The sequence below is a fragment of the Erithacus rubecula genome, assembly GCF_903797595.1.
Source record: "Erithacus rubecula genome assembly, chromosome: 19".
NCBI classification, from domain to species: domain Eukaryota; kingdom Metazoa; phylum Chordata; class Aves; order Passeriformes; family Muscicapidae; genus Erithacus; species Erithacus rubecula.
The window spans coordinates 7,880,739-7,906,247 of NC_136671.1; the positions used below are offsets into that span (position 1 = coordinate 7,880,739).

Genomic DNA, 25,509 nt, shown 5'->3' on the forward strand with positions numbered 1-25,509 from the left:
ACACTTGTCCAATGTGTGTTACTGAAAATTCATGGGGAGCTGTAACCTACCTGTGTCCAGCTTGAAAGGGCTCTCCCCTAAATAGAAATATTACAGGACAGGAATTCCTGTAAATTTGGTCTTTCCTGTGGGAAATAGGACACTGAAGAGAGAGTCCTAAGGTAGAAAAAGTTATTTTAGGAAGGCTGCTGCTGTTCTTCAGTCTGCAAATCCTACAGACATCAAATCCAACTGTCCAGCCTGGGAATGTGGGAAATTCCCATGACCAGATATGTTTTGGAAAACTTATTGCACATTGCAATCATTTGTTTGTGGTTGGCATGAAAGGACATTTTTCCTTGACACAGGAAATGTTTGAGGTTAGCTCAGGTACAAGGACTTGGCCTGGTTTCTTCCTGATGAGTGTGGCGGATTTCTTTCTTAGACTTTTGGATGCAAAATAAGAAAAAATATGTCAAGGAGCATGTGAAAGAAGCTGGTGGGAATTCCCATAGTATGGAGTAGATTTAAGGCGTCTCTTTATGAGAAAATTAACATCACTGTGATGAAGAAAAGGTTATTTTAGTGGATGTCCCCAGATTTACAGCACCAACAAGAATTGTGCTGTATCTTGTACCTGCATTTCTCCAAACAAATTCAGGAAGAGGGTGTTGATTTTTCTTCTGTAGGTTGTTTCAAAATGGAGACAGTTCCAAAAGGAACACAGACTGTGAAGAAGGTATCTTCTGGTATCACCATAATTCCTAGGCTTTTTCTGAAAATGGCTCATTTCTCTTTTCACCTTAGTTGTAAATACAGTGTGCTGCTTTTCTCAAGGTGCATAGAGCACCAGTGTTCTGTACCATTTCTTGTTCACAGTTATATTTATATTATGTGTTCTTAGGGAATGCTGTCCCTGAGCTGCAGAACAAGGGGAGAAAGTAAGATCAAGCCTTGAACTCAAAAATTTTCCATTCAGGTTTTTGGATAGGGCAGGAAAATCCACCCTCAACAGAAAGAGAATGTTGTGCCACAACACAGTTAACATCCTCTGCTGGGGAGAATTAATTAGAAGGAGTTGGAGCCTGTGGCTGACAGATTCATGATCCATGAAGCTAATCAGTTTTGTGGCCTGTCACTGCTGCTGCTGCAGACTGGTCAGCAGCTGGATCCGTGCTGGGGAAAGGGACATTTGCAGCTTGTCGCCTTCCCTCTCTTGTGCCAATGTGGAACAGGAAGGTAATGCCAGTTTATTTCTGCAGCTCAAAAGTTACTGCTACATCCAGCACTAGCTGTAAAGCCTCAGTGGGTTTCTGGAGAAAGAAATCAGGCACTGAGCTAGACTCTAAATTTAGTGATTTAGCTGTGGTAAATCGTCTGTGCCTATAGAAGTCACAGTAGCATTTAGGTGCTAAAAGGTGGCCATGTAGGTAAGATTAGTCTGAGCCTTTGATTTAACAGGGCTCAAAATACATATTGACCTGGTGATTAAAAGTAGTATTTGTTAGCATTAAAGAGAAAGAGTTCAATAATCTTTTAAAATATTTATCTTTGTCCTTTCATTGATCATGTACCAAAAAAGGAGCTGTTCCAACTTGTTCTCCTGCTGTGGGTATAAAACATGAACACAGATCATTCTGAAGCTTTCAAGGTACAGAGCATGTAGGGGTAAGGTTGGGTTGGTTTTTGGGGTTTTTTTGCCAGAACTGCTGATTTTTCTTCATGCCCATCAATTTCATCAAATTCAAGGAGGAGAGAAACCTTCAGTCATCTCCATCCCAGTAGTTCATTGGAAAAACATGTCTTGTATTAAACACTTAAAGATTCATGAAGCAGCTTTAATTTTGTTTGCATTTCTTCCTGAAGGGTAAAGCTGTCAGAAATATCTAAATGCATTGCTTAATCCATTTCCAAACTCAGTATATTAAGTTCTGTGAGTAAAATTCATTTTTTGAGTTTAGCAAGTTTGCAGACAGGAAAAGGGGCAGGGGAAATAGAGCAGGGAAGATTGTTCTTTCCTTTTTTTTTTGTAATGGACTGAACTACCTGCATGGCTGCAGTGACAGTCCTTCACAAAAAATAGTGACTGTAAGAATGGACTGTAAGAACAGCCTGATAAATGGAAGACTTCACTTCTCTTGGATCAGATACAAATAGAGTAAATACATCTATCAGGGAACAAAGGTTCAGACAGAAGAAAATTTCCTTCCCTTTAATGCCTCCAAGCATCCAAGGTTGCCATGAGCAGGTTAACATGCAGCTGAATACCTCTTGTTTTCTCATGTCCCAGTTTCTGATCTATGACCTTTTTATGTTCATACATGATTTTTTTCCAAGTTTCTGGTCTGCCAACCAAAGAGCTTTTCCCATTTTCTTATGCCTGCAAGACAGTGCTCACAGTTGGGCTCAGGAGGCTGGCTGGGAAATGTTCATTTAAGGAGCCAGTTCAATGTAAGGGTAAGAATGAGTGAAAACCTTCTGCAGAACAGAGAAAAATGATCTGAAAGGAAATACCTCTGGGTTGCCAGCCAATCTCTGCAGTAGCAAATACAGAATGAGAACACTCAAAGACCTTTCCCAAGACAACAGCAGGATGCCCCAGGTTTGATGTTTGGCATGTTGTATGAAATGTGCCTGAAGGGCTGTCTCACATACCAGGTCTAATCCATCCTCAGCTGGCCTGTGGAAGTGATTAGCCATGGCATTGTCAGCCTTTGCTGGAGTCCCTGGCTCTGCAGACATCCAGCAGTGTGTGCTGTCCAGGGTACCTGAACAGCAGTTCTGAATGCTGATTTAAAATCACAGGGATATTAAATGTAAGCTGTGCCTGCCCAGCTCAGACCATCTTTAGCTACCACAGAGGTCAAATGTACTCTCAAACTCAGGAGTGTTGGATGTTAATGAGGCCAAGTTTCAGCTGTCATTTACTGAAATTGTCCTCCCTCACCTGATTGCCAGAGTTCACAGTGTGGTCAGACCTGGTGCAGAGGAGGGGGGACTGGTGGGACCCAGCTCCCTTCCCTGGCAAGGCATTGGGAGCTTTAAACACTCAGGCACTGCACAGCATCAGGGATGAAAAAGGGATAATTTCTGAATTTCTTACTACAGTTCTGTTGACACTGAGGCTGAAGGATTACAAAGGTGTGCCTTGCTAGTGCATTTTGTGCAATTTGATTTCTTCACATTCTGGTAATTTCCTTCTCAAAAGAAATAATAAAAGTGGCTAGCCCTGTGCTAAGCTGCTCCATCATTAGCTCATAGGTTTCTTGCCTGATGATTTCCTCTGTGTCCAGGCTGCTGCTCCAACCATTTTCTGCAAGGATGCCCTTTGGCTTGTTGGAATAGGCTTTTTACAGCCTTCCCTTGTAATAATCAGCTGTCCCTGCTGCCTTGCTCCAGGGCCACTCAAGGGCTGCTCCAAGGAGGACTCTGTGAGCTCTTTTTGCTCTGGCTGAGCAAAGGTGACCAGAGGTGACAGCCATGGGTGTGCTTTGGCACTGTGAGGCTTGCTAATGTCACTGTTTGGCTAGGAGTGTCAAACTCTGGTTAGAGTTTCTTGGAATGAAGGAAGTATTAACTGTAAATTGCTGTGGCTGGTGTCTAATTAGAGAACACTTTGGGAAGAACTCGGCGACAATCCAGCAAAGCACTTAAGCACCCAGGGATTTTTAAGGAAAGACACCTTAACTGGGATTGCTCATGCTCTCAACCATCATCAGAAGTGTTTGGTTGTGGACCAGTAATTTCTCCTGACTACCTCAGCACATCGATCTCATTTTGTGAAGTGACCTAAGGAGTTGGGAGTTCAAGGTTGACTTGAAGCCTGCAGGAAATAAACCCTTAAATCACTGCTGTGCTTTGGAAAGTGCTCAGCTGGACAGCTGCTCTTGCTGTTCTTCATCTTCACTGCAATAAATAAATTTATGACAGCTTTTAAACCACTGCTAAATTCTGAAGCCTGCTTTTTCCCATCTAGGTGTTCCTGTTGCAGTGGCCCTACCAAAGATATTCCAATATATATTGGAGTGTTCTTTCCAAATGCAGTCAACATGCAGTTCTTCAACTATGTCCTGCTAATAGAAAAGAAAAAGAAAATAGAAAAACTGACAGAAAGAAGGTTGTGGTGAGAAGTGGTAGGGATTACTTCATTCAGGTAGAATAAGAAATTCAAACCAGCTTTTTATCTAAAGCAGTCCCTGATGCCCTAGAGTGTAAGTAATCACTGAGAACTAAGGCATGAAAAGTCTTGTGAACTGCAAGGCCACAGAGTCACACTTGGGACAATAATGCATTGATTTAATGTGATGAAGAACAAATAAATCAAAAATTAGGAGGTTATGGTTTAGATGTGATAGTTTTAAAGCTAGAATTGGATTTTTTTTTTCCTCATAATGAAAGTGGGAGGATAGCAGAGAAGCACTGAAATTATTCCTACTTGGAGTTACCCTATCAGTCTGACCAGGAGCACGTGGTTGGGAACCCAGGTGTTCCAGTTCACTTGCCAATATAACCAATACTTTTTACTCAGAGATGTTCAGCAAAATTCCTAATTCTTTGCAGTCTTGTAGTATTTCAGTGGTTCCCTGTCCCTAGGCAACTTCAGTCCTTCCACACACACCTCTCTACTTTGGACATTTGTGGTGATCCCACCTTTCCTTTAATTGCTTGTCCCTTCTGTATCAAGTGCTGCTTTGACTGGCCTCTCATTCTTGCTGTAATCCCTCCTCCTGTGCCACAGCCTCTTTTTTCTTTGTGTCCAGATGGGTCACAGACCTTCCTTCCCTCCCTCCTTTCCTGCCAGCTGTGGGTGCTGCTGCAGGAGGGATGCCTGGGGTGGGCTCTCTGCTCTGCCTCAGCTCCCCCAGCAGGGCACCCCCTCCCTGGGCACTGCTCTGAATTCCTGAGGTGCAATTTGGGATGTGTTGATACAAGTGAGACTCCAGAGAAAGCTGAAAGATGTCCCTCATCACAGGAAATCTTGCAAGGTCCATGTTTTTAGCTGATGGCTCTTTCCTGTTACTGCAGTATTCCTGATGGGCTTCTTTGCTATGTCAGTGTGCTCAAGAGGAAAATTGCATTCAAAAAAGAAATTCAAAAAAGAGGGCTGTGTCAGAGCATTCATACCTCCTGGAAACCTCTCTCTTTGTTCCAGGCTTATTTTCAGGATGTGTAAGAATGCTGCTTAGCCACAAGTTTTACACAGTGGTCCTCTGTGTGGTGCAGGCCACCAGCAAGCTGCCAGTAAGTGGCTATGCTAACACTGGGATCAATGACAAGTGCTCAGGTCTCTGAGCAAATAGTGCTGGGATCAGGAATTATGAATAATTACACCTTAGTAGAATTCATAACTGACTTCCAGAGGTTACTCAGCAGTCAAGCATTTGTCACCTGCCCTATCCCCATGACTGCTGATAGTGGGGAAAAAAGTGATTGTTATGCCAAAGTAATGAGCACAGAGGTCAGAAAGTTTGATAAGAGCAGGAGAAGTCATTTTCTGTGATATCATTAGCAGTATTTTAGAGAGCAGGTTCAGTAATTACTATGGTAATTCTGAATGGCTTTTGACTGTGAGAACAGGTAGGGGGTTTTTAAAATTAGCCTCTTTGCTAATGGGAGAGAATCCCACTGAAATAGAGCAGTATGGTGTTACAGAGGGGCATGGGCCAAGGGCTTGGGAACAGGAGCTCTGCTATCTGCTCTGTAATTTCTCCAGGCCTCAGTTTTTCTTCTCAGAATGGTCTGTGGTAAAATATAAGTATCAGTGAGCAACACAAAATCAAATTGTGAATCAGGTTGTAGCAGCCTAGCAAGGTGACATCTCAGAGGGAGCAGATCAGTTTGCAGATACTTCAGCAAGTGCAGGCCTGTATAAAAACCACCCTGGGTTTGTTATTTCTGCACAAACTGCACGGTCAGAAAGGGTCCAAGTGCTCTGTCCATGGACAAATACAAAATTTGCTTGGGTGAATGCTGGTTTTAAAGTTCTGATGCAGTTGTGAGGTAGCAGCAGAGCTGCTGATGGCTCCCCTGGGAGCACAGCCAGGGTGTGGCACTGGAGCTTTCTCCAGGTTGTTTTTGGCACTCCTTTGGTTTTCAAGAGATGCTTTTAGCCCCACAGGGAATGAGAGCTGCTACAGATCTGTGTGCATGCACACACCCTGTGCTGTATACTGGGCTGATGGAGAGGGTGCTGCTCCCAGCCAGGCTGATTGTGGATGATGCTGATACCCTTTCAGGGCCTCCCTGGAAAATCATCCCTTAGATCAGGGGTGCTTCCTTAGAATGACTCATGCTAAAAAAGTATTCACCTCCCTCTAGAACCCTGTGGTATCTTTTAGTGCACTAATTGGTCCTTTCGCAATCTTCTAAGTAATTGGTCACTTTTTCATCTAAAACCTCAATGTAGTTGGATAGTTTTCAATCTCTGATACTAGTGGTGCATTTCCTAAGGTACCCCAGCCCTATAAAAACCCCTTTAATATTCTATATTCTCAGACTGCTGGTGGACCCCTTTGTAGAAATCAAGTTGCCTGTGGAGCCTCTGTGCAGCTTTCCCAGATCTCTCTCTGCTGGCTAGGAAGGTCCTGCAAGCAAAATGAAACCACAAAAGAGCTGACAGCCTAATCTTTAGGCATTGCTTGCATCTAAGGACCTTGTGGCTGAAGTCTGCCTGAAGCAGCCAGGAAAAGCTGTTCCATTGTGGCAGCTTGGGGCAAAACCCCTTCCCCAGCAGCTCCAGCAGATTCTTTGGAGCTTTTACCACATCTCCCCTTGAGGTCACAAAGGACAAAATCTGCAATCCCTACACGGATAGAGAGCAAGGGGAGGAGGATGCTCTTCATCCTGTTGTGCCTCCCAGCTGCTGCTGGTGTTTAATTGTGTTTTTCCTCGGTGCAGGTGCAGGCAGATGAGCTACCCAGACGAGCTGCCCCAGATCTCGGTGGTGTTCATCTTTGTGAACGAGGCTCTGTCGGTGATCCTGCGCTCCGTGCACAGCGTGGTGAACCACACCCCCTCCCACCTGCTCAAGGAGATCATCCTGGTGGATGACAACAGTGACAACGGTGAGCCCTGGTCACTTTTGTCACTGTGCCTCCAGCACTGCCACTGCGAGGTGGGAAATGTAAATGTGTGTGTTGATGAGGGGGTTGATTGAGCCATTTGAGCGAAGCTGTGGGTAAATATTGACTATTTGTACAACAAATAAGCATTATGTGGATAAACCCTGTTGATTTCATTGAAATCCTAACAGAATGAATGGCATTTGTGTTGCAATCTTAATAGGACACTTTTCTCCAAATTTTCGGATCCTGAGGAATATCATTAATAGAATAAAAGTTTAAATTCTGCTGCCAAGGAAAAGTTGAGGCTACAGATTTTCTTTAAAGATAGTTGCGACTCTTTTATATTGCAGCACGTTGTTTCTTCATTATTTAATCCAAAATCAAAATATTGGTGAGATTCTCAGGATACAAGAGATTAGCAGTGATGCCATGTTTAAACTTGTACATTACACTTCAAGAACTTAAACATCTTTAAATCACATTTATTTCCAATAAGACTAAAATTTAGCGTTTCTTCCTCAGATCAACAACTTTAAGTTCTTTCAGTTTTAAGTTGCTCTTACTCTTCAAGATTCCTGAAGAGAAGGGAGAGCTGAGAGAAAACTCAACAAAAATAAGTTCCAAAACCTATAGATTTAAAGAATATGTTTATGCAATTCAGATTTCAGTTATGGCAGTGTAACCTGTGGAGTAATGATGTGAGATTGCAAAGTGTTTGAGTCAAGGCAATCCTGAGGAGAATTGAACTCATCATTTCTCTGTGAATTCTTATATGGCTTTTCTCTGCTACTCTTCTAAATAACTAGAGATTTATCAAGTCTTTGATTCCAATGATAATGATTCTACTGTCTAATATAGATCAGAAAAATGAAGCTCCTAATGTCCTGGAAGCTTCTACTAGTTTTTCTGATAAATATATTTAGGCAAAAGCCACATTATGAATAAGTTTAAGTGTAAATGAATTACCAAACTACATTGATTTAAAAAAAAGAGAGAGACCATTTTGGTAATTTGCCTGTTTATAAGCCTCTTGAAATGCAGCTGAAAAAGGGTGAATGAGTTCTGCTCCATCTGTGATTGAATGCCTGAAAATGAACAAAAGAGAAGTCTATTTGAGACCTTCAATATCCATTTAGTTTAAAAGGAAAGAAGCCTGGTATTGAGGAATCTTAATTATATTTAAAGGAAAACCCTAAAAATTAAGGGAAATTAATTGTGATCTGAATTACATCTAGACCCAAAATCCATTGAGGTTATTTTTCTAACTCCTACTGAACAGCATAAATCAGAAAAAAGAATCACCAGACTGGTATGTTACACTTCTTTATGGTTAGAACTGCTCTTCCAGAGACCAGTTATAACCTAATGCAAATCATCAGAGAATCAGAATAGTAATCTTTAAAAAATACATGCACAAACTACCTCTTCAACATTATAAACAAATCCATCAGGCCATATTAAAGCTGGGCAAGTCTGTGGTGTGCAGGGAATTTCTCTGGGCTGGAACCCCTGGAACTGGTCCATGCCTCAGCTGTGGTGCCGAGTTTGTATCTGTGAGACTGACCAAGGCTTTGGGAATATTTAATCATTCCTTTCCCTCTGTAATAAATCAGAGTAAAACACAACATTGCGGCGCCTTCCTCGTTCTAAATGTTTATTTTTTATGTTTTGAGTCTAAATGGTGTGGGTTTTGCTTTGATCCTGCAGTGGAGCTGAAGTTTAACCTGGACCAGTACGTGCACAAGAGGTACCCGGGGCTGGTGAAGATCGTGCGGAACAGCAAACGGGAGGGGCTGATCCGAGCCCGGATCCAGGGCTGGAAGGCAGCAACCTCTGCTGTGGTGGGGTTCTTTGATGCCCACGTGGAGTTCAACACTGGATGGTGAGTGCTGGCTTGGGGCTGCTGGGGAGGGTCAGGGGAAACAGCAGTTTGAGTTTTGCCAAGCTACTCGGAGGAAAATAGAAGGGAAGGAATGAATAATAAAGTTTAGGGCATGGTGTTGTGGATATGAGTGTGTGAGGAATGTGATGTTGTGGTAAAAGAACGTTTACAAGAGGTGTTGCCTTCCTTGGACCAATGAGCTTATTGTGTCCTTGGTTCCAGGCTATAAAGATGTGCCTACTCCTGCAATAAATGGCTTCTTCTGCTCTCTGGATGAAGCTTGTGCTGCTGTATTTTCACTGTTCCCTCACCTTACAGTGACACTGGCTGTGCCCAGAGGGACAGTGGCACTGGGACACTGCCCTGGGGCTCCAGGGCTGCAGGAGGGTTTGCTCAGCTCCAGGGATGAGGGGGCTGCAGGCTGCTGTTATCACATCAGCCAGTAACCCTGAGTTGTGCTCCTGATTATTGCAACACTGCTGACAGGCTCCTGCAAAGGCTGCAAGACCCATAAAAAAGTTGTTGTGCCTGGTCTAGCACAGCTCAGTGGAGAGAAAAGTAATTGGAGCCACAAGGGATGTGAAATCCCAAAGCAGTCAGATGGGGAGACACCATTAAGGAGGCTCTGGGCTGGAGGATTTCAAATGCTTTCTTTATCTCCTTGTCATTTTCTATCATTTCGTCTTAGAAACTCGAATACCAATCTGATTTCCTCATAAATTTTCTTGCATTTACATTTGAGAGGAACATATAATTATTGCCTGCATTTTTTCAATAGGGCTTGAAATTAGCATGCCTTTCCCCATCCCCTTTTGGTTTAATAGGCCAGAACTGCATTTGGAATAAACCTTTGTAGCACCACTTGGTGGCCAATATTTGGCATTACTGGAAGTCAGGACTGTAGGAGCTGATCTGTACCATGAGCTGCAAAAGGACTGCTGGGACCTTCAGCATGTAAAACATGCATTTTCCAAAGATAGGCTGCTATTTGGTAATGATGATGCAGAGTTATGGTGGAAATTATTATGCTCTGCAATTCTGGGAGATATCCTCAAATTAAAACTAAAAATAGCTGTACTTACAACTAGAGAGAAACTTAATTGCAAAGGAGTAGAGTTTATTTTTATATGTCCATGAATATCTTTATAAAATGGAAGATGCAATAAAATACATTGTGTAGTGCACCTGCTTTATGTTCATCCCATTTTTTTTCCTTAGAACGATGTTAGACTATAATAGCAGCTGTAGTAATTTTCTAGAAGCTTAAGAGCTGGTTTAATTTATTTATTTGCTTTTAAAGCAAGTAGATCTTTAAATTTTTTTTCAAGTATTCATCTAGGGTAATATCAGCTATGGGACAGGATCAGGGACTGGGGAGAGCATGCTCTGGGTGCTGTCCTCATGCTTGTCCTGCCCAAGCTGCAGTTTTCTGGGGCTTGAGGAGAATTGTGTTATCATTTTATAAGGACATTGAGACCTGACTGATGTACTGTACCCAGGGAAGCTGGGCAATGGTGTCAGTAAGCAGGAAAGGGCTCTGTGGCTGCTTTGGGGTTTGTTAGGTTTGTTGGGTTTTTTTACTGTACTGCTTTGCATTAATGTCAGAAAGGGTTGAAATCAGCACAGCAAGAACCTGGAGTGCTGAGTGAGTGAGTGTGTATATCCAAGATAAAAGGTTTGTGTTCCCTGCCCTCCATCCAGCAGAGCTCTCAGGTCTCAGCTGTTTGCTGAGCCAGGCTCTGCCCTGCTGGGGCACTCTGTGGATCAGTGGGGACAGAAGGTGCTGCAGGAGCATCCTGGATCCCTTCAGAGCTGCCCTGCGGGCTCTGGGTGTTCCCTGATGCTTTCCTGCTCTTGTTCCACTCAACCTTTGTGGCTGCTGGAGCCATCTCAAAGCCTGCTCCACCCACTCCCTCTAGTTTTAATTCTCTCCACCTGTGCACATGTGGTTGCCTGTCCTCTCCATTTTCATCTCATCTCCTTTGACTGGGGGGAACTGAAGTCCTTCCATCTGGACTGCTCTATTTTTTCTCACCAGGTTACCACTGCCCCCACTCCACAGCCCTATAAACTCAGGAATCAGCTGGGAGTCTCTTGTTAAAGCTCTGCTGTTTTATTCTCCTACTAAGTTGCACCTTGCATGAATTTTCCCCCCATTTTCAGTGGTTATTTATGTATTCAGAGGCCACATGGATTGCTCCCACTAAAAGCTGCCTATGGATTATTTGTGAGGCAATTAAAAAGAAGCCAATTTCTTTACCACAGAAAAGAGCATTAGCTTTCTGTTTGGTTTGTGTTCCATCTAGAAGTCAAGTGCCTGCAGTGCAATTTTGTTTCCCAATCTATGGCTGCTTTACCTGCCTAATCAGTTGGCAGATTAATTCATAAAGAATCAAAGAAGGACTTCATCACTTTCTCATGAAATATGCAGGACTGGCGACAAAAAAAACTTCTTTAAACAATAGTGGCCCATTTACAGGTGGCTTTTTGCCTGATATTGTACTAGAGCATTTTATGGGCTCTCACAGCATTGCTCTCCAGGGACACTTCTTCTAAACTAAATTACAATCTGGTAGGATATAAAAAAATACTCTACAACCTGGCAGGTCAAATTAGCTACTGAATTATTTATTTTGCTGTACTTAATTGCTGCTTTTTGGCTTCTCAGGTGTAGAAATATGTTATCTCAGAGCAGTGATTTTCAACTGACCTGTTCCCCTTAAGGCTTTTGATAGTGTGAGCCAATACAGCTGGTATGAGAGTGGAAGTGGAGAAGACTGCCTGAAAGGGAGGCCATTGCTATTAATTCTCAAATGGGATTTTAAATTAGAATTACAGGGTAATGTATGTGTACATTTCATAGGTAAAATTCTCCCTGTCCTGCTCTAGTAGAACCTGGTCTGTTTTTAATGATTACTTGATATTGATGGGAGTCAGCAACCCAGCAGAACCAAGAGGGAGGGAAAACCCCTGTGCTCTCCTCTCTGAGGGTATATTCAAGTTTATTTAGTTCAGTTTTCCTTCAGTCCTCTGAAGATTTCAGCATTCCTGCTGTGACTTTTGGGTTAGTCCACCCAGCACGCCTGAATGAACCCCCAGTAACACTGAGAGCACACCAGCACGTCCTGGATGCTGATTGTGTTGCAGAACATGCAGAACATTGTAGAAACTCCTGTCTTTGAGAGATGGGGAAGAATAACATGACAAGGAGAAGAGACCTTCCCTGCATTATGTCTGGGAGCAGGAAGGAGATTAGAGAGATAGGGTGTTAATTCTCTGGGTGAGAAAAAGGACACATTGAGTGAAGGAGAGCAGAAATCAGTACGTGAGAGGCAGAAACCACAATATATTAGCAGCCATAAAGAGGGTGCTAGGAGCCATAAAAGAAGACATAATGATAAAGTATTATAGTTGCATTCTATCTTAGGAATTGCTTTTGCTCCTATCTCAGAGGTATTATCAGAGCACTGAATGGAGTTATGCAGTCCTGTAGTAATTAAAATTTTGCCAGACAAAGGGCAAGTATCAATGAGGAAGCAGTGAAGTAAGAGGATTTAATCAAAAGATTTCAACATACCAGCCAGACAGAGCCTGACATGAGAAAGAGAACATGAAATCTAAGTGGAGTATCCATGAGATTGTGTCTCACACATCCCATCTTTAGGGATTATCCCTGAAGGTGTCAGTGTTTTAAAAATGTACAAAAGTGGTGTTTAAACTAAGAAGAGTTAAATATCAAGATTCCTAGGCCTGTATGGTACTTTGCAGATGCTATTTTATACTGTAAGGTGTAAGGCAGTTTGTTGTTGTGGCCATAAGCAATGGATTCCCAAAGAGGAGAAAGGAAGTTGATCTCCTAATCTTCTACTGATTTTATTTATCCCAAGAAATTTGGAACAGAGATGTGGTTGTGCTTTTTTGGAGGCAAAGCCACAAGGTCTCTGTCCCCCTGAGAGCTCTCTGGTAACATTTTCATGCAATGTACAGGAAGCCAATCCCTCCCTGCAGGTAACCTCCCTGTCCCCCCTGTTCAAGCTCAGGTGGCTCTCTGGGGGCATGACAAGGTCCAGGTGGCTCTTTCCTTCTAAATGAGAGAAGTGGTGAAGGTGAAATTACCTTGCAGTGCTTCTCCTGGGCAGTTTCTCCCCTCTGGAGTTTTCAGGCACATCACTCATGCTCAGGCTCGTGGCAGCATCCCTGGTACTGGCTGACCCAATGGAAAGAAGGGACATGTGTTTGTTAAGGGGTTTTTTCCTCATCCAAAGCCATAGGATCACTCTGGTAATTTGAAGGAATACATGCTTTAGATAGCAAAACCAGTATAATCTGGGTGGACCATGCAACAGAAGCCACGTGGGGCTTTGGCATCCATGGGGCTGTGTCAGCTACCCACAGAGGATGGGCCACAAAAGCAGCTTCAACTATTCACCTACCTCAACAGCCCAGAATGTTCACTGAAGCATCCTCGTTGCTTTTCAGTGGTGCAGAAAAGAGCCATTGATGTTTGGCAGCCAAAGAGCTGATCTTTGACTCTCCTGCAGGATTTGGTGCCCCAGTTCCAGCCAGGGAATGTGGGTCTGGAACTTCCCTGGGCTCACAGGAATGCTGATAGAGATGTCAGCAGGACAGATGGGGAACTTCTCTCTTCTCACAGAGACCGAGGAAGGGAGAATGAAATTTATTTCTTTTTTTTGGTTCTCTATTTACAGGAGCAGCATTCTGCATTAAATATTCTGCAGATGGCCTCAGTGAAGAATTATGTATGTCAGTAGATCTGCTTGTCTGCATCTGATAAATGTATACTGTCAGTGAAATGTGAGGTAGCGTGTAAAATCATGCAAAATAAGCTTTCAGTTTACACAGCTTTCTTTTTTCCTACATTTCTCTGTTAAGTTTATACTTCACGGTACCTGACAGTGGCAGAGGCAGAGTAAAATACAGTGTTAAACCCACTGAGCCATAAAATCCAGCAGATGAGACTATGTTGTCTTTCATTTATGTCTTATAAGGACTCTTCCCTAACTGCTTGCAAGAAGAGGAAATTTTGATTTGAAAGCAGGAAAAAGAAAGTTGAATTTTTTTAATGTTAGTTCTTCATTTTGTTATTGGAGTAAAAAGTAGTACAGTGATGGTGGAGAAGGAAAAAAAAGAGAGGCATGTTTATCTCAAAAGAACCCAGAGACGAGGGAATTTGGGTACCCAGCTGGGATAGAGATTTGGAGAGATTTCCCAATGCAATTCCTGTCATTTAGGAAAGGATTCACTTTTGAACAAATTTACAAAAAGTGACATTTGGGCTGCAGGGAGGAATTTATTGACAAATGCCTCCTACAGCCATTCTAACTAAGAACTGGAAGGTGAGGTCTGCTTCTCAGAGATGCTGCATGTTTGCAAAGCAGCCCTGAAGTTGTGAAGGCCATTGAAGTGGCAGAGCTGGGCAGCAGAGGATCTGGCCTGCAGCATACATGTGGTTTCCCTTGGATTGTGTGAATTTATTCTGATGCTGTGCCTTTTTAAAAGTCTGCTTGAAGTCAGCAGGTGTTTTTACATATTTAAAAACGTGAATTATATAATCATGTGCACTGAGGAGCTCATTACTAACTTCTTTTTATCTGTTTTTTTATCTGGAAGAAGCTGTTCTTTTCAGCATTGTGAGAAATCAGGCTTTCCCTTTGGCATGAATTTTGCAGCAATCTGATAAGGATGTAAAACAACACAGAGTTTTTGTTTGCTATGGTTTCCCATGGGGTTTGAGCTGCTCTGAATCAAGCCAGTGTTAAATACAGAATGCATATATGTTCAGAGACAGACTTACAATGGGATTAGAGATGCCTGTGTGATCACAGTATGGCCCCTGCCTTTGCTCTCAATCTTCTTACAGGCTTATTCTGTATTCTGGCTTAAATTCTGCCTTCCTACTCTTTTCCTACCTCCAATGTTTATCTTGGGAGCATTTTCTCTTTGAATCCCACAGAATCAGCTCTCAATAAAGTCATCATGGGTGCTCAACAGCTTGGGAAATCTGCTGTTAATGAAGAAATCTTTCCACTGGTAGGCAAAAGCGTTGAATTCATATGCTGCTTAGTGATGTGCTCAACAGACTTGGACAAATCAAAGTGAATAAAATTGAAGTGAAAATACCCCTTAGCCTAGTGGAGTCCATAAGAGAACTAAATTTATTGTCATTTCTCTTCTGGTTTTATCTGTTCACCAACAATTTATTCAGAGAGAGAGGAGGACACTGACAAACATGTAGTTTTAGAGAGGATGGAAGGCAGAGGATCTTCATATGTCACTCAAATTCAAGTCCAAATTGTCTGCTTAGTTTTTATTAAGTGGAAAAAAACCCACTTGGATGATATGAAGCACTACCTTTAAAGCAGAATCTTTTGATTATATTTAGTTTACTGAAATCCATCATGTTTATGAATATGCCTAGGAGAACTTTCTCTCTTGCTCCACTAAATAACTTGTTAACAATGTGTGCTGCTCTTTTCCTGTAAAGTACCTTGACTCAGAAGCAAAGTAGGAACCTCATATTTTTGCACCTATGAAAAATGGAGATGGATCCCAAAATTTACATCTGGCTTATGCACCTGGCTTATGCAGGGCTGAGTCCTTCCTCACTGCCATGTGGAAAGGAAATACTCCAACCACATATTTTGTGTTTTGGATATGCTTGGACTTCAGCAACCCCTTCCCTTCTTATCCTTTCAGTCCTGTGAGCTGCCAGAAGCACCTGACTTCTGCAGATGGACACCAGAAAAAAGGCAAAGTGAGGGAAAAAAACCAACATGGAAAAATGATGGTGTCTATAAAGAGGATGGGTAAATCTACACAATAATTTAGCAGTTTGAAATTAGGAAAGAAAATATAAATTACTAGGGGAGATTTAATCATAATGTTTTCCAAAAAAACTGATGCAATTAGATAAAGCCAGAGTGAGCAGGAAAGTTGACAAAGGATTTGATGAATGTGCAGCTGAGCTCAGCCCTATAGAGCCACTCTGAGGCTGGGCTTTGCTGGCCATGAATTGCAATGAAACCCCCTCATATTCCATGGATTACTCAGGATAAGCAATGCAAACACAGTGCATTGCCCACTCCTGTTCAAACTCCTAATCCTCCTTTATTGGCCATTACCTGGGGATCTTGGCAGGCAGAAAAACACCCACAAGCAGTGCTGGCAGTGAGAGGGCACTGGCAGGATCTGGGATTTGAGTGTTCCTGCAGAACTCACAGAGATGAGCTTGGGCTGAGCCTCTGAATACCCCACTGCACTCTGTGCTGTGTTTTATAGAGCAGGACAGGCTGTGAAATCTCTCAGGTATGCAATGTTTAATTAAAAGGCTCTCCATTCTGTGTTTTTGCTAAGAGAACAGCTCTGTCCTGGATTTTCTCTTTCCATCTGTGACTCAGAGCCTACTTCTTTTTTGTGAGTGTGAAAATATTTTGAAAGTTAGGGAGCTGTGCAGACGATCCAGATACTGAATGTTTCCTGTTCCTAATACATGCAGGGATGTGATTTCCACATATCTGGATACCAAGAGAGCTGGGAAATCACCTCCATGGGTGAGATGGGAGGTTCAGAAGATGAAATTCCAGCAGTTTCTTTCATACCAATTGACTCCATAACCTTGGCATGGCACTTGACTTCATCTCTCAGAAATCAACTCTTGTTGAAGCTGTAACACCTTTAATATTTACATTTTTGAGTGCAGAGGACTTAAACAGAACTTCCATCACATGGACAGTTTACAGATGCCTTGAATTTCATGAAAGTTCACAATCTGTGATTTCACATTAATAGGTTGATAGAGATTAATGGAAATTCTTCATGTATTTTGACCCCAATTGTAGTATTATACTCGAGATCCCCCCCTTGTGCCATTCACATGCAAAACACCAAGACAGGTGGTAATAAATGTGAGCCACACAAATGGGAAAACAGAAATTCCTCAGGTGTAGAGTGACAGGAGTAGTTTGGTGATAGTTTGTGTGACAGCAGCACCAGAGCTGGGAATGGATTGTTCTTCTTGTAAAGAAGAAAATGAGGACCCAGGTTAGCAATTCCAAGACTCAAGTATTGGATTAACACAATCACAAAGATGATTAAGGACTGAAAACCAGTGTGACTGTTGAATATTTTCTTCACATTATTTCTCTAACCATTATTTGGGATACACTTCAGCAGTCCAATTTTAAGATGTCTTGCAAAGTAGCAGGCTAAATTCCCTTTATATTCAAAATAGGCTCCTCTGGAACATTATTAATCTCACCCAGTTATAGTGTCTACATTATTATGAGACACATCTGACTATAAAAGTGCCAGCCTCTGTTTCTCTCTGCTGAGAATGAAAGTTTAAGGCAATTACTGTGCATGTGGGGGGTCCATTGCAGGTACCTGATATTAAGGGAGAAGAATTCCCTATCTTATTTCAGCTTTTCCATTACACAATCTCAATCTATCCTACAAAGCAAAATACTTGAAAAATGAGCACCTCAGGAGTAACTGTAGAAGGGACATGGAACCTCCAGGATAGTTTTGAGTATGATGGTTAAACAGTTTTGCTTTGTATCAAAATAAACATGCCAGTAATTGAGAACTTACAGAGTTGGTGGCCAAAGAACTCCCACCAAGAGAGATAAAAATAGTTTGGAAAATTCCCAGTCTTCCCTTGTTTGTCAAAGACCTTTTTCCAGAGTCACACAGTGAATGACAGTTTGATTCTTACAAAGATAACCCATTAAAGATTTCTGTTTCAGAAGGCATGGAAGGAGCTTTCCTGCTTTGCAGGGCAGATCTGGAAATGAGACCCAAACATTTATTATGTTCATGCCATGGGAGTCAGGCTAACAATTAATGACACCTGCACCTGTTGTCTGGTGTTTTGAAATTCTGTGTTTCAGAGTTCAGAGGGAGTAGGAGAGCTTTATGCCCAAGGGTCACTGTGTCCATGCATGGAGTCACCACATTAGTGATGCATGTCCATCGTTCTGTATTTTCTTCTGCTGCTGAGCAGAGATAACATGATGGAAAAAACAAAGCAGATTCAGCTTTTCTGCATTTGTCCCTGCTTTGTTGGATTTGCAAGAGATTTTCTGCTACCCACTCACTGGTTTTTAAAGCACTTAATCTCATAAATATAATCTCATACTAATAATGGAAGGGGTTTATCCAGATCTGGTAGGTCATACTGGCCCTATGGGGGTGCACAAGTGTGGCCTAAAACCCACAAGAATTGGGATTCTGAACCTTGTGCCGGATCTTCTGTTGGCCTACACACAAAAATTCATGGTAACAAACTGAATATAGCAAACAGAATATGAGGTAACAAACTTGAAACCACAAAGGAGCAATTGCCTTTTGACCAACAGCAGAAGAAAAGTGAGAAAAGATTAGTGTTCAAACCCTCCTACCTCTGTGAGTCACAGCAAACCACCATTCCCTTAAAGATCCATCTGAGAGCTCTGCAAAAATCTTCAAAGCACATTTCAAGGGGAAACATACTTACAAAGGAGTGAACCAGTGGCTCTTTCTAATACTGCTTTGAGGAATGATTTCCACCCTTATGTAAGTCTGCTACCTCTTTGGATCAGTTTCTCTGTAAATTCACAGCAAGCTCAGACTACCTCAGTCAGAAATGAGTGTTTGCACTGAAGCTTTTTTACTTTCCTTTTGGGATGTAGCTTCTGTGGAAAGCACATTGATGTTTTAAAGCCTTTTGAAATGATGGAACATTTCCTGCAGTTCACTGCTTTTGCACCATCTGGCACCTGAAATCTTCTCATCACCAAAGAGGTTTTAGAAGGTATAATGCAGCCACATTTGTCATTCAAACTAGATGTGATGGGGTCAGTCTTGGGAAACAGGATTAAAACCTCTGAGTAACCTTGAGATTCTTGCAGCCCCTGGTGTGTGTTTAGTTCTTCAGGCCATGCCAGCAGTATTTAATTGCTACCAGGAATCCTGGTGGTGTAGCCAGTAGGAGACCATTTAGCTGCTATTGGTGACGGTATCTCTCAACAATTGTCCACTGTGAAATGAATTAACAATCTCCCGGCCTCAGAATAAGCGTTTGGTCGAATTTTGTGTTGCCGTCACACACATCAGTGTTGGGCACAGGTGACAATTCCTGTGCAGGTGCATCCCGGCAGCGTGTGCCTGCCACCCATTCCCTGTCCCTCTGGGGCTCTCCGCCTCGCTGGGCTGACTCAGGGTTAAATAATGTCATTTTCTCCTGCTGCATGCCCCGGGGCAGTGGCCTGGCTGTAACCCGGGTGCGTTTCCTCGCTGCAGGGTGGAGCCCGCGCTGACGCGCATCAAGGAGGATCGCAAGCGCATCATCCTGCCCGCCATCGACAACATCAAGTACAACACCTTCGAGGTGCAGCAGTACGCCAACGCCGCCCACGGCTACAACTGGGGGCTCTGGTGCATGTACATCATCCCCCCCCAGGACTGGCTGGATAAAGGGGATGAGTCAGCCCCCATCAGGTAAATCCCCCTGCGCTGCCGCTTGGGCTGGGCGAGGTTTCCGTCTCAGCTCTCTGCCGAGGGGGAATTCAGGTGAACAAGGATGCCAAAATAGACTGGAGAGAGCTGATGGCTCTACAAGACTCTACTCCACAAAAGCTGTGGGTGTGTGTGCTGCCTTTCAGAGCTGCCCCTCAATGTACACAAGTACTCTGGCTCTGAATGTGTGCTTCAAGCACGTTTTATGACTCTTAGTCATGACTCTGTTTCATCTAACCTTTTATTTTCCAGTAGACTCTAGCCCATTGTGAGTATGAGAAACAAAGGTACTGTGTGTGTGATTACAAAGATTTTGGTTTCATTCCTGTTCTGTGGGCAGCAGTCTTGGCCATCAGTCCAAACCAGAGCCTCCCAGGAGCACCACTAGGAGCTGTGTTTGAGAGCTGCTCTTTCTTTCTTTGGGGGGTTTTTTGGGGGGTTCGTTTTTTCTGTTTGGGTTTTGGGTTTTTTGAGGGGTGGGGTTCTCTTTTGTTTGGTGTTTGTTGTTTTGGGGATTGTTTGTTTTTTGTTGTTTTGGGGTTGGTTTGTTTGTTTGCGAACTTTGCACATGTTCAGAGTTTTCCTACTGGTTGAATTTTAAAGTGAACCCACACCAGACTGTGTAGTCAGTGTGTCAATTTACTTTTCCCTATAAGAGAACATTTTACATTACAGAAATTGACTTTTCTCAGGAAATGCTGTTACAGGAATTGTGAAGGTGTTTCTGAGAATTGTTTTAGTGGGAAAAGTGGAACTGATGTGAAAAGAGCTTTCTCTTCCTTCCATTTGAAAATTCACATCTCCTAGGCTTTCATCTGCAGTGCAGATGCTTGTCTAACAGCTCCTCTGGGACACATTGTGCTGAGTTAAGGGTACTGTTGTTACCAACTCTAGAAATAAATGCTAAAAAATTTGAAGCCCAAGTATCCACTTTATGATGCTCTTATTTTTAAGACATCTTAAGGAGGACACAAATTACCACCTTAAAGTCATCTTCATTTTCATGTATATCAGCTTCATCTTAGAGTTAGCTAAAACTTTACTGTATGGTCCCAGTGTGGGCTCTGCCAGAGAAGCTGATGTACTTCCCTTCCAGTGCAAAGCTTGAGGGATCCTGAAAAGCTCATCCAGGCACTTCCAACAGCACACCCACCTGAAAAAAATCCTAGTGGTCTTTTGGAAGTGAAAAGACACTGACACACTGAATGCATTTCTCAGTGATCACTGGGATGGGACCTCCTCACAGGATCTTTCCCTCATGCAGAGTAATATTTTAATTTGTGTTTGAGCAAGTGCTGCAGATTGTACTCAGGTTCATTCTCATGCCCTGTGACTGCAAAGCAGAGCTATACAGTAATATTAACCTTATTTACTACAGGACAGCACAGTCCTTCATCACTGACCTTTTGCTTGCCTTGAAACCTCAATAAGCAGGGAAGTAATTACTTAGGAAATCAGTTTCCCTGGATAATATGCCCTGCTTGCCTCACATTGTTTTAAAAGTGCAGATGTTTTATACCTGTTTCACTCAGCCCTGAGAAAGTTTATTGATAAAGGAAAATTAATCATCCAAAGCTTTCACTGCTGGAAGGTTTTGCACACTTCATGACTCACAATTTGTATGTGAAATCATTGTAGTAATTTTCCCATGGATTGCTCCAGTATTTAATACCTTCTGTTCTGGAGACAATGATCACATAACAGGTAAGACTGAGCTAAGAGGTTAAACCTCAGCAATAAAGGGCCTGATTTACCATGAACTTCTCTCAGATTTACATTCAGGCTCTTGCTGGTGTCATGCTGTCACTGAGTTGGACTCACACAGAAGTGAACAAATCCAAACTCAAGCACTGAGCAGTGTCAAAATCTGATGCACATGAGTAGCTGGCTCCCAAGAGCAGCGATTTTATTCTGAACCCAGATGAAGAAACCCTCTAATTCAACAGTGCATAAACTGCCCAGAGACAGATGAGACAAGGAGCAGAGAGAGGAGGACACCCAGCCCTAATTCTGGCAAATACCAGAAGCACTGACACACTGCAGCTGCTTAAGCATCTCTTCTGCAAATTAACAATTCCATGCCCTAAAATGCAGAGACATCCACATGGAACCATGAACACTTCTGTGTCTCCCTGGCACAAGTTCTTTGTAGGCAGGGATTTAGGAGAGCACAGCAGCCACTTCATGGCCACACTGCACTGTGTGCTGAGCTCTGAAGCTGTAGCACCTGGATTTGCTAAAGCATTTTCCTGTTGTGTTGTTCCTGCCTGTAGAAATACAATATGATTTTGTGGCTTTTAAGTGATATGTCAGTGTAATTATGGTAATGGAAAGAGTGACTGTGTGAGTGTTATTGATGAAAACAATCAGGAAGCCTGTCCTTAGGATTGAGATTTGAAAGCGCTCACGGTGGGAAGTTAGTACCTGTGGAATATTTAAAGTGTGTTCTCAAAAGGAAAGTAAAGTCAGGTTAGTGAGCAAACCTTTCTAAAAATCTGAAATGTGACTCGTGGTTTTGTAACCAGCTTTCCAAATCACAAATTGCAGCCATGATTCCTGTTTCAGTCCACTTTGCAAGACGTAGGAACAGGTGCACCTTGATGGTGTTTGAATCCATATGTCTGTCCAGTGCATTCATAACACTGCAAAGCTGCTCATCAGCATGAAAACTGCAACTGCATTTAGCCTTTGCTACCACTGTCCCTCTTAAGGCTTTGTTTGACACTGTTTTCAGCAAGCAGTGGGTTTGGTTTGTGCCTCTCTGTGTGTTTTGTGAAAGAAAAGGCTGGTAACAAATAACCCTGTGACTGGTTTTGTGGTTGGTGTAGCTGAATACTTCCTGCCAGATCTCCAAAGGGATTTGAGATTTTCAGCATTAAAGAACATGTGTACCCTGGTGTCAGTGAGGATCAGAGCTCTGGCATTTCTCATGTTTGCACTGTATGAATAAATATCATCCATGTGCAGAATTGGGTGAGGCATTTGGAAAGCAGGGTCCAATTCCTGTTTTTCTCTGGGACTACACAACAGATGTGCTTCTTTCCTAAGAATTTTTCAATTTGAAGTCTGATTCTCTAATTTCTTGAACACTGGCAGTGTTGTGATTCTACTCAGCCTAGCTGGGAAAGGGCAGGAGCTGTCCCTCATGCCAGTGGGTCATTCATGGGCAGTCACGTCAAGTGTGCACCATAAAATGTCACATCAGCTGTTGTGAGCTAAGTGACAAAGGGGATGTGGCCTTGAAGTGCTAACAAAGGTAAAGAAATAGCAAGAACAAAGTGTCAGATTTTGTAAAGATTTCTGATGCACTTTAAAGTCAGTCCTTTTTTCCCCCTCACGCTAATACTCTGAACTTCAGAACAATTGATGTTCCCCGAGCTGGCTTCTGCAGGCAATCCATTTTACATGTTTGACATTTGAGATGCAAGATGTCTGTAATGTGAAGATTTAGATGAGGATTGTTATTCTGACACGCTCTGTCCATCACGTCATTTTCCATTTGTGTTCCTGCGAGCACGCTGCCCCAAAACGTCCTTATCATCTGGCAACAAACTGTGTAACAAAGGATCCTATTTCAGAGGGCTTCTAATGAATTTGACTATGCATTGAAACAAGCTGGGCTTTTGAATGCATGCTGTATTTTTTTTTTTTTTTTCTTCTGGGTTTTGGAACAGCAAGGAAGGATTCTGTATTCTGAGCTCTGGCTCTGACTTGTCCTCCCTCACCTGCCATGGTTATGATGGACTGCTCTGCATTTGATTCCTTGATCAGCAGCCACTAACATTAGAGTCATTAGTCAGCCTCACCCAGCCAAGCACTGCACAGCTTTCCATTTTATCTTCCTCCAGCAGCAGTGGTGCATTTCATTGTTGCATATGTTCTCACTTACTGCTCTAATATGCCATAGCTTGGTACCAGTGGGGGTGTGTTTGTACATGCACTGCATCAGCCACTCCAGAAAGTGACAGTGCCTCGCTCATGGACAGAAATTAGAGTTGGATGTGCCCCCAGTGAAGTGGTTTGTGCTGCTTCCCCTGTCTGGGGGTGTGTGTGCCCATCTCATGTGCTAGTCAGGCCCCGTGCTGCTCTGCAATAACAATTCTGATGAAATCTGGGACCCCACTGCTCTGGGAAGAAATCCACCTGTGTACCTGAGCTTGGCAGGTAAAATCTTTCATGACAAACTATGCTGCCATGTAATAACACTGGTGAGTGTTTACTGACAGCTTATAACCATCTTTTCAGTTTCTGGTTCACAGGAACCTGTAACTGGTTTTGCTTTTGTTTGTCCAGGTTCTGATGGGTGTCCTCCCTGTTCCAAGAAATTTACTTCCACAGGGCATCAGAGAATCATTCTACATCCGTATTTGCCCTGCCTTTCTAGATGAGCATCAGCTTGTCATCTTGTCATTTTTCCCTCCCTGTATCTCCTGAGCAGCAAATCTGTCCTTGAGTTCTGTTCTCAGGGCCTGGTGTGACTCTCTCTTGCAGAAGATAAGACCTGTAAGAAAAATAGAAATACTTCTGCAGGTACCATGCAGGTTTCCCACTTACATGTCAGACCAGGGCTGAGGTGCTGCTTAGGAACCTGAATCAAAGAAACATCCTGCTGGGAGAGGTGGAACAGTCAGGGAAATGATGTGTGATGTCATTTGAAACTCCTTGTCTGTATATATACATATGTATTTATATTATGCCTGTATATATACATTTATGCTTATATATTTATTTATGGTTCTATTTGTGTTTGAATTTATGTATTTATTGTGAGTGTTTTTCAGTTTTCCTGGAAATTGGAGTTGGCTGCTCAGGAAACTGCTTCAAATGTGACCTGATTGCATTGTGCACATATGTATATATAAATATATATATATATAAAAATAAATTTATATAAATATGTGCTGACCTTAAGGCAGTAGAGAAAGATGCATAAGGCAAAGGAAGACTGACTGAATCACATGCAGCTTAGTCCCCATCCCTTTTCCCTTCACTGGCTCTTGATGAAGCCCCCAGGCATCTCCCTTCAGTGAGAAGAAGGAGGGGGATGCACCTGGATGGAGGAATGGGTGTCAGCACCTGCTGGAATTTTACCAGCAGAGCTGCTCCTGAGGATCTCACTGACGCAAAACATTCCTGACTCAGACCTGCAGCAATTCCTTTCTTCCCTGGCCAAGGTGCCCCCCATTCCCTGTGCCCCATCCCATGCAGGCACTGCCCTCCCCACGCAGGGAGGGAGAGAGAGTTCACCATCAAAACCTCTCTGTGCCCCCTCCCTTTCCCAGGGCACTGCCCAGGGCAATGTTTCTCATGTCTCCCTTGCTACAGCAATTTCCCCAAACTGACTATTCTCCAGTGCAGAATCAATACAATTCTAGGCTGCATTTGAAGCTTTTAGCTGCAAAACCCATTTTGCTGTTTCCCACCTTATCCTTTGAGTGCTGCTGTTGATTATAATTAATGCTTATGACATCCTCCATTGTGCCAAAGAATATTCCACAGATCAATTAAGTTTCACAACACCTTTGAGGTGTTGGTAAAAAATTGTACACTTCTAATTGCTGTTCTCTCCTTCTAGGAGTGTCTCTGTTTTACTAGAGAGTGCATGATTAAGGGAAAGGGTTGTTCTCTATAAAGCAGGTTAATATGTTGTGCTCTGGAGCTGTGAAGTTCTAAGGGCACTCACCCTCTCAAGGGCAGTGAGCAGTGGGTAAGAGCTGCTAACACAGCTGCTTTTGCACATGTGGCCATTTCTACCTTTCAAGATAAGTCTGCTGCACTGCACTAACGTGGTGGAGGTACTGGAGTGTTTCAGGAACTGGAAAAACCCAGTTCTAATGACAAGTGAGGGCCTTGAGCTTTTTTCAAGCACATTTTTTGAGAAGTATTTGCCATATGTCAGTGTGACACTGTAGTCCAGTATAAAATTATAAAAGCTGGATGTGGTTCCTTCTGCTGCTCACTCCTGAAAGCTTTTTATTTTTTTCTGCAAAACTGTGAAGTCTTGGGAAGTCTATACATGAATATATACAATGAGAAGGGAGAGGGGGAGTTGCAAAGACAGTCCTCAGT

At 42.8% G+C, this 25,509-nt stretch overlaps 1 protein-coding gene across 5 annotated transcripts in view; it reads left to right on the plus strand.

Moving 5' to 3' along the window:
- The window catches only part of GALNT9 (polypeptide N-acetylgalactosaminyltransferase 9), a 359,393-nt gene that overhangs the window by 269,193 nt on the left and 64,691 nt on the right, over positions 1-25,509 (plus strand). For all 5 annotated transcript variants that reach the window (XM_079322930.1, XM_079322933.1, XM_079322932.1 and 2 more), the window contains 3 exons: positions 6,877-7,043; positions 8,751-8,925; positions 19,225-19,422. In XM_079322930.1, the coding sequence (XP_079179056.1) occupies positions 6,877-7,043; positions 8,751-8,925; positions 19,225-19,422 (540 nt within the window). The remainder of the gene's footprint in view (positions 1-6,876; positions 7,044-8,750; positions 8,926-19,224; positions 19,423-25,509) is intronic.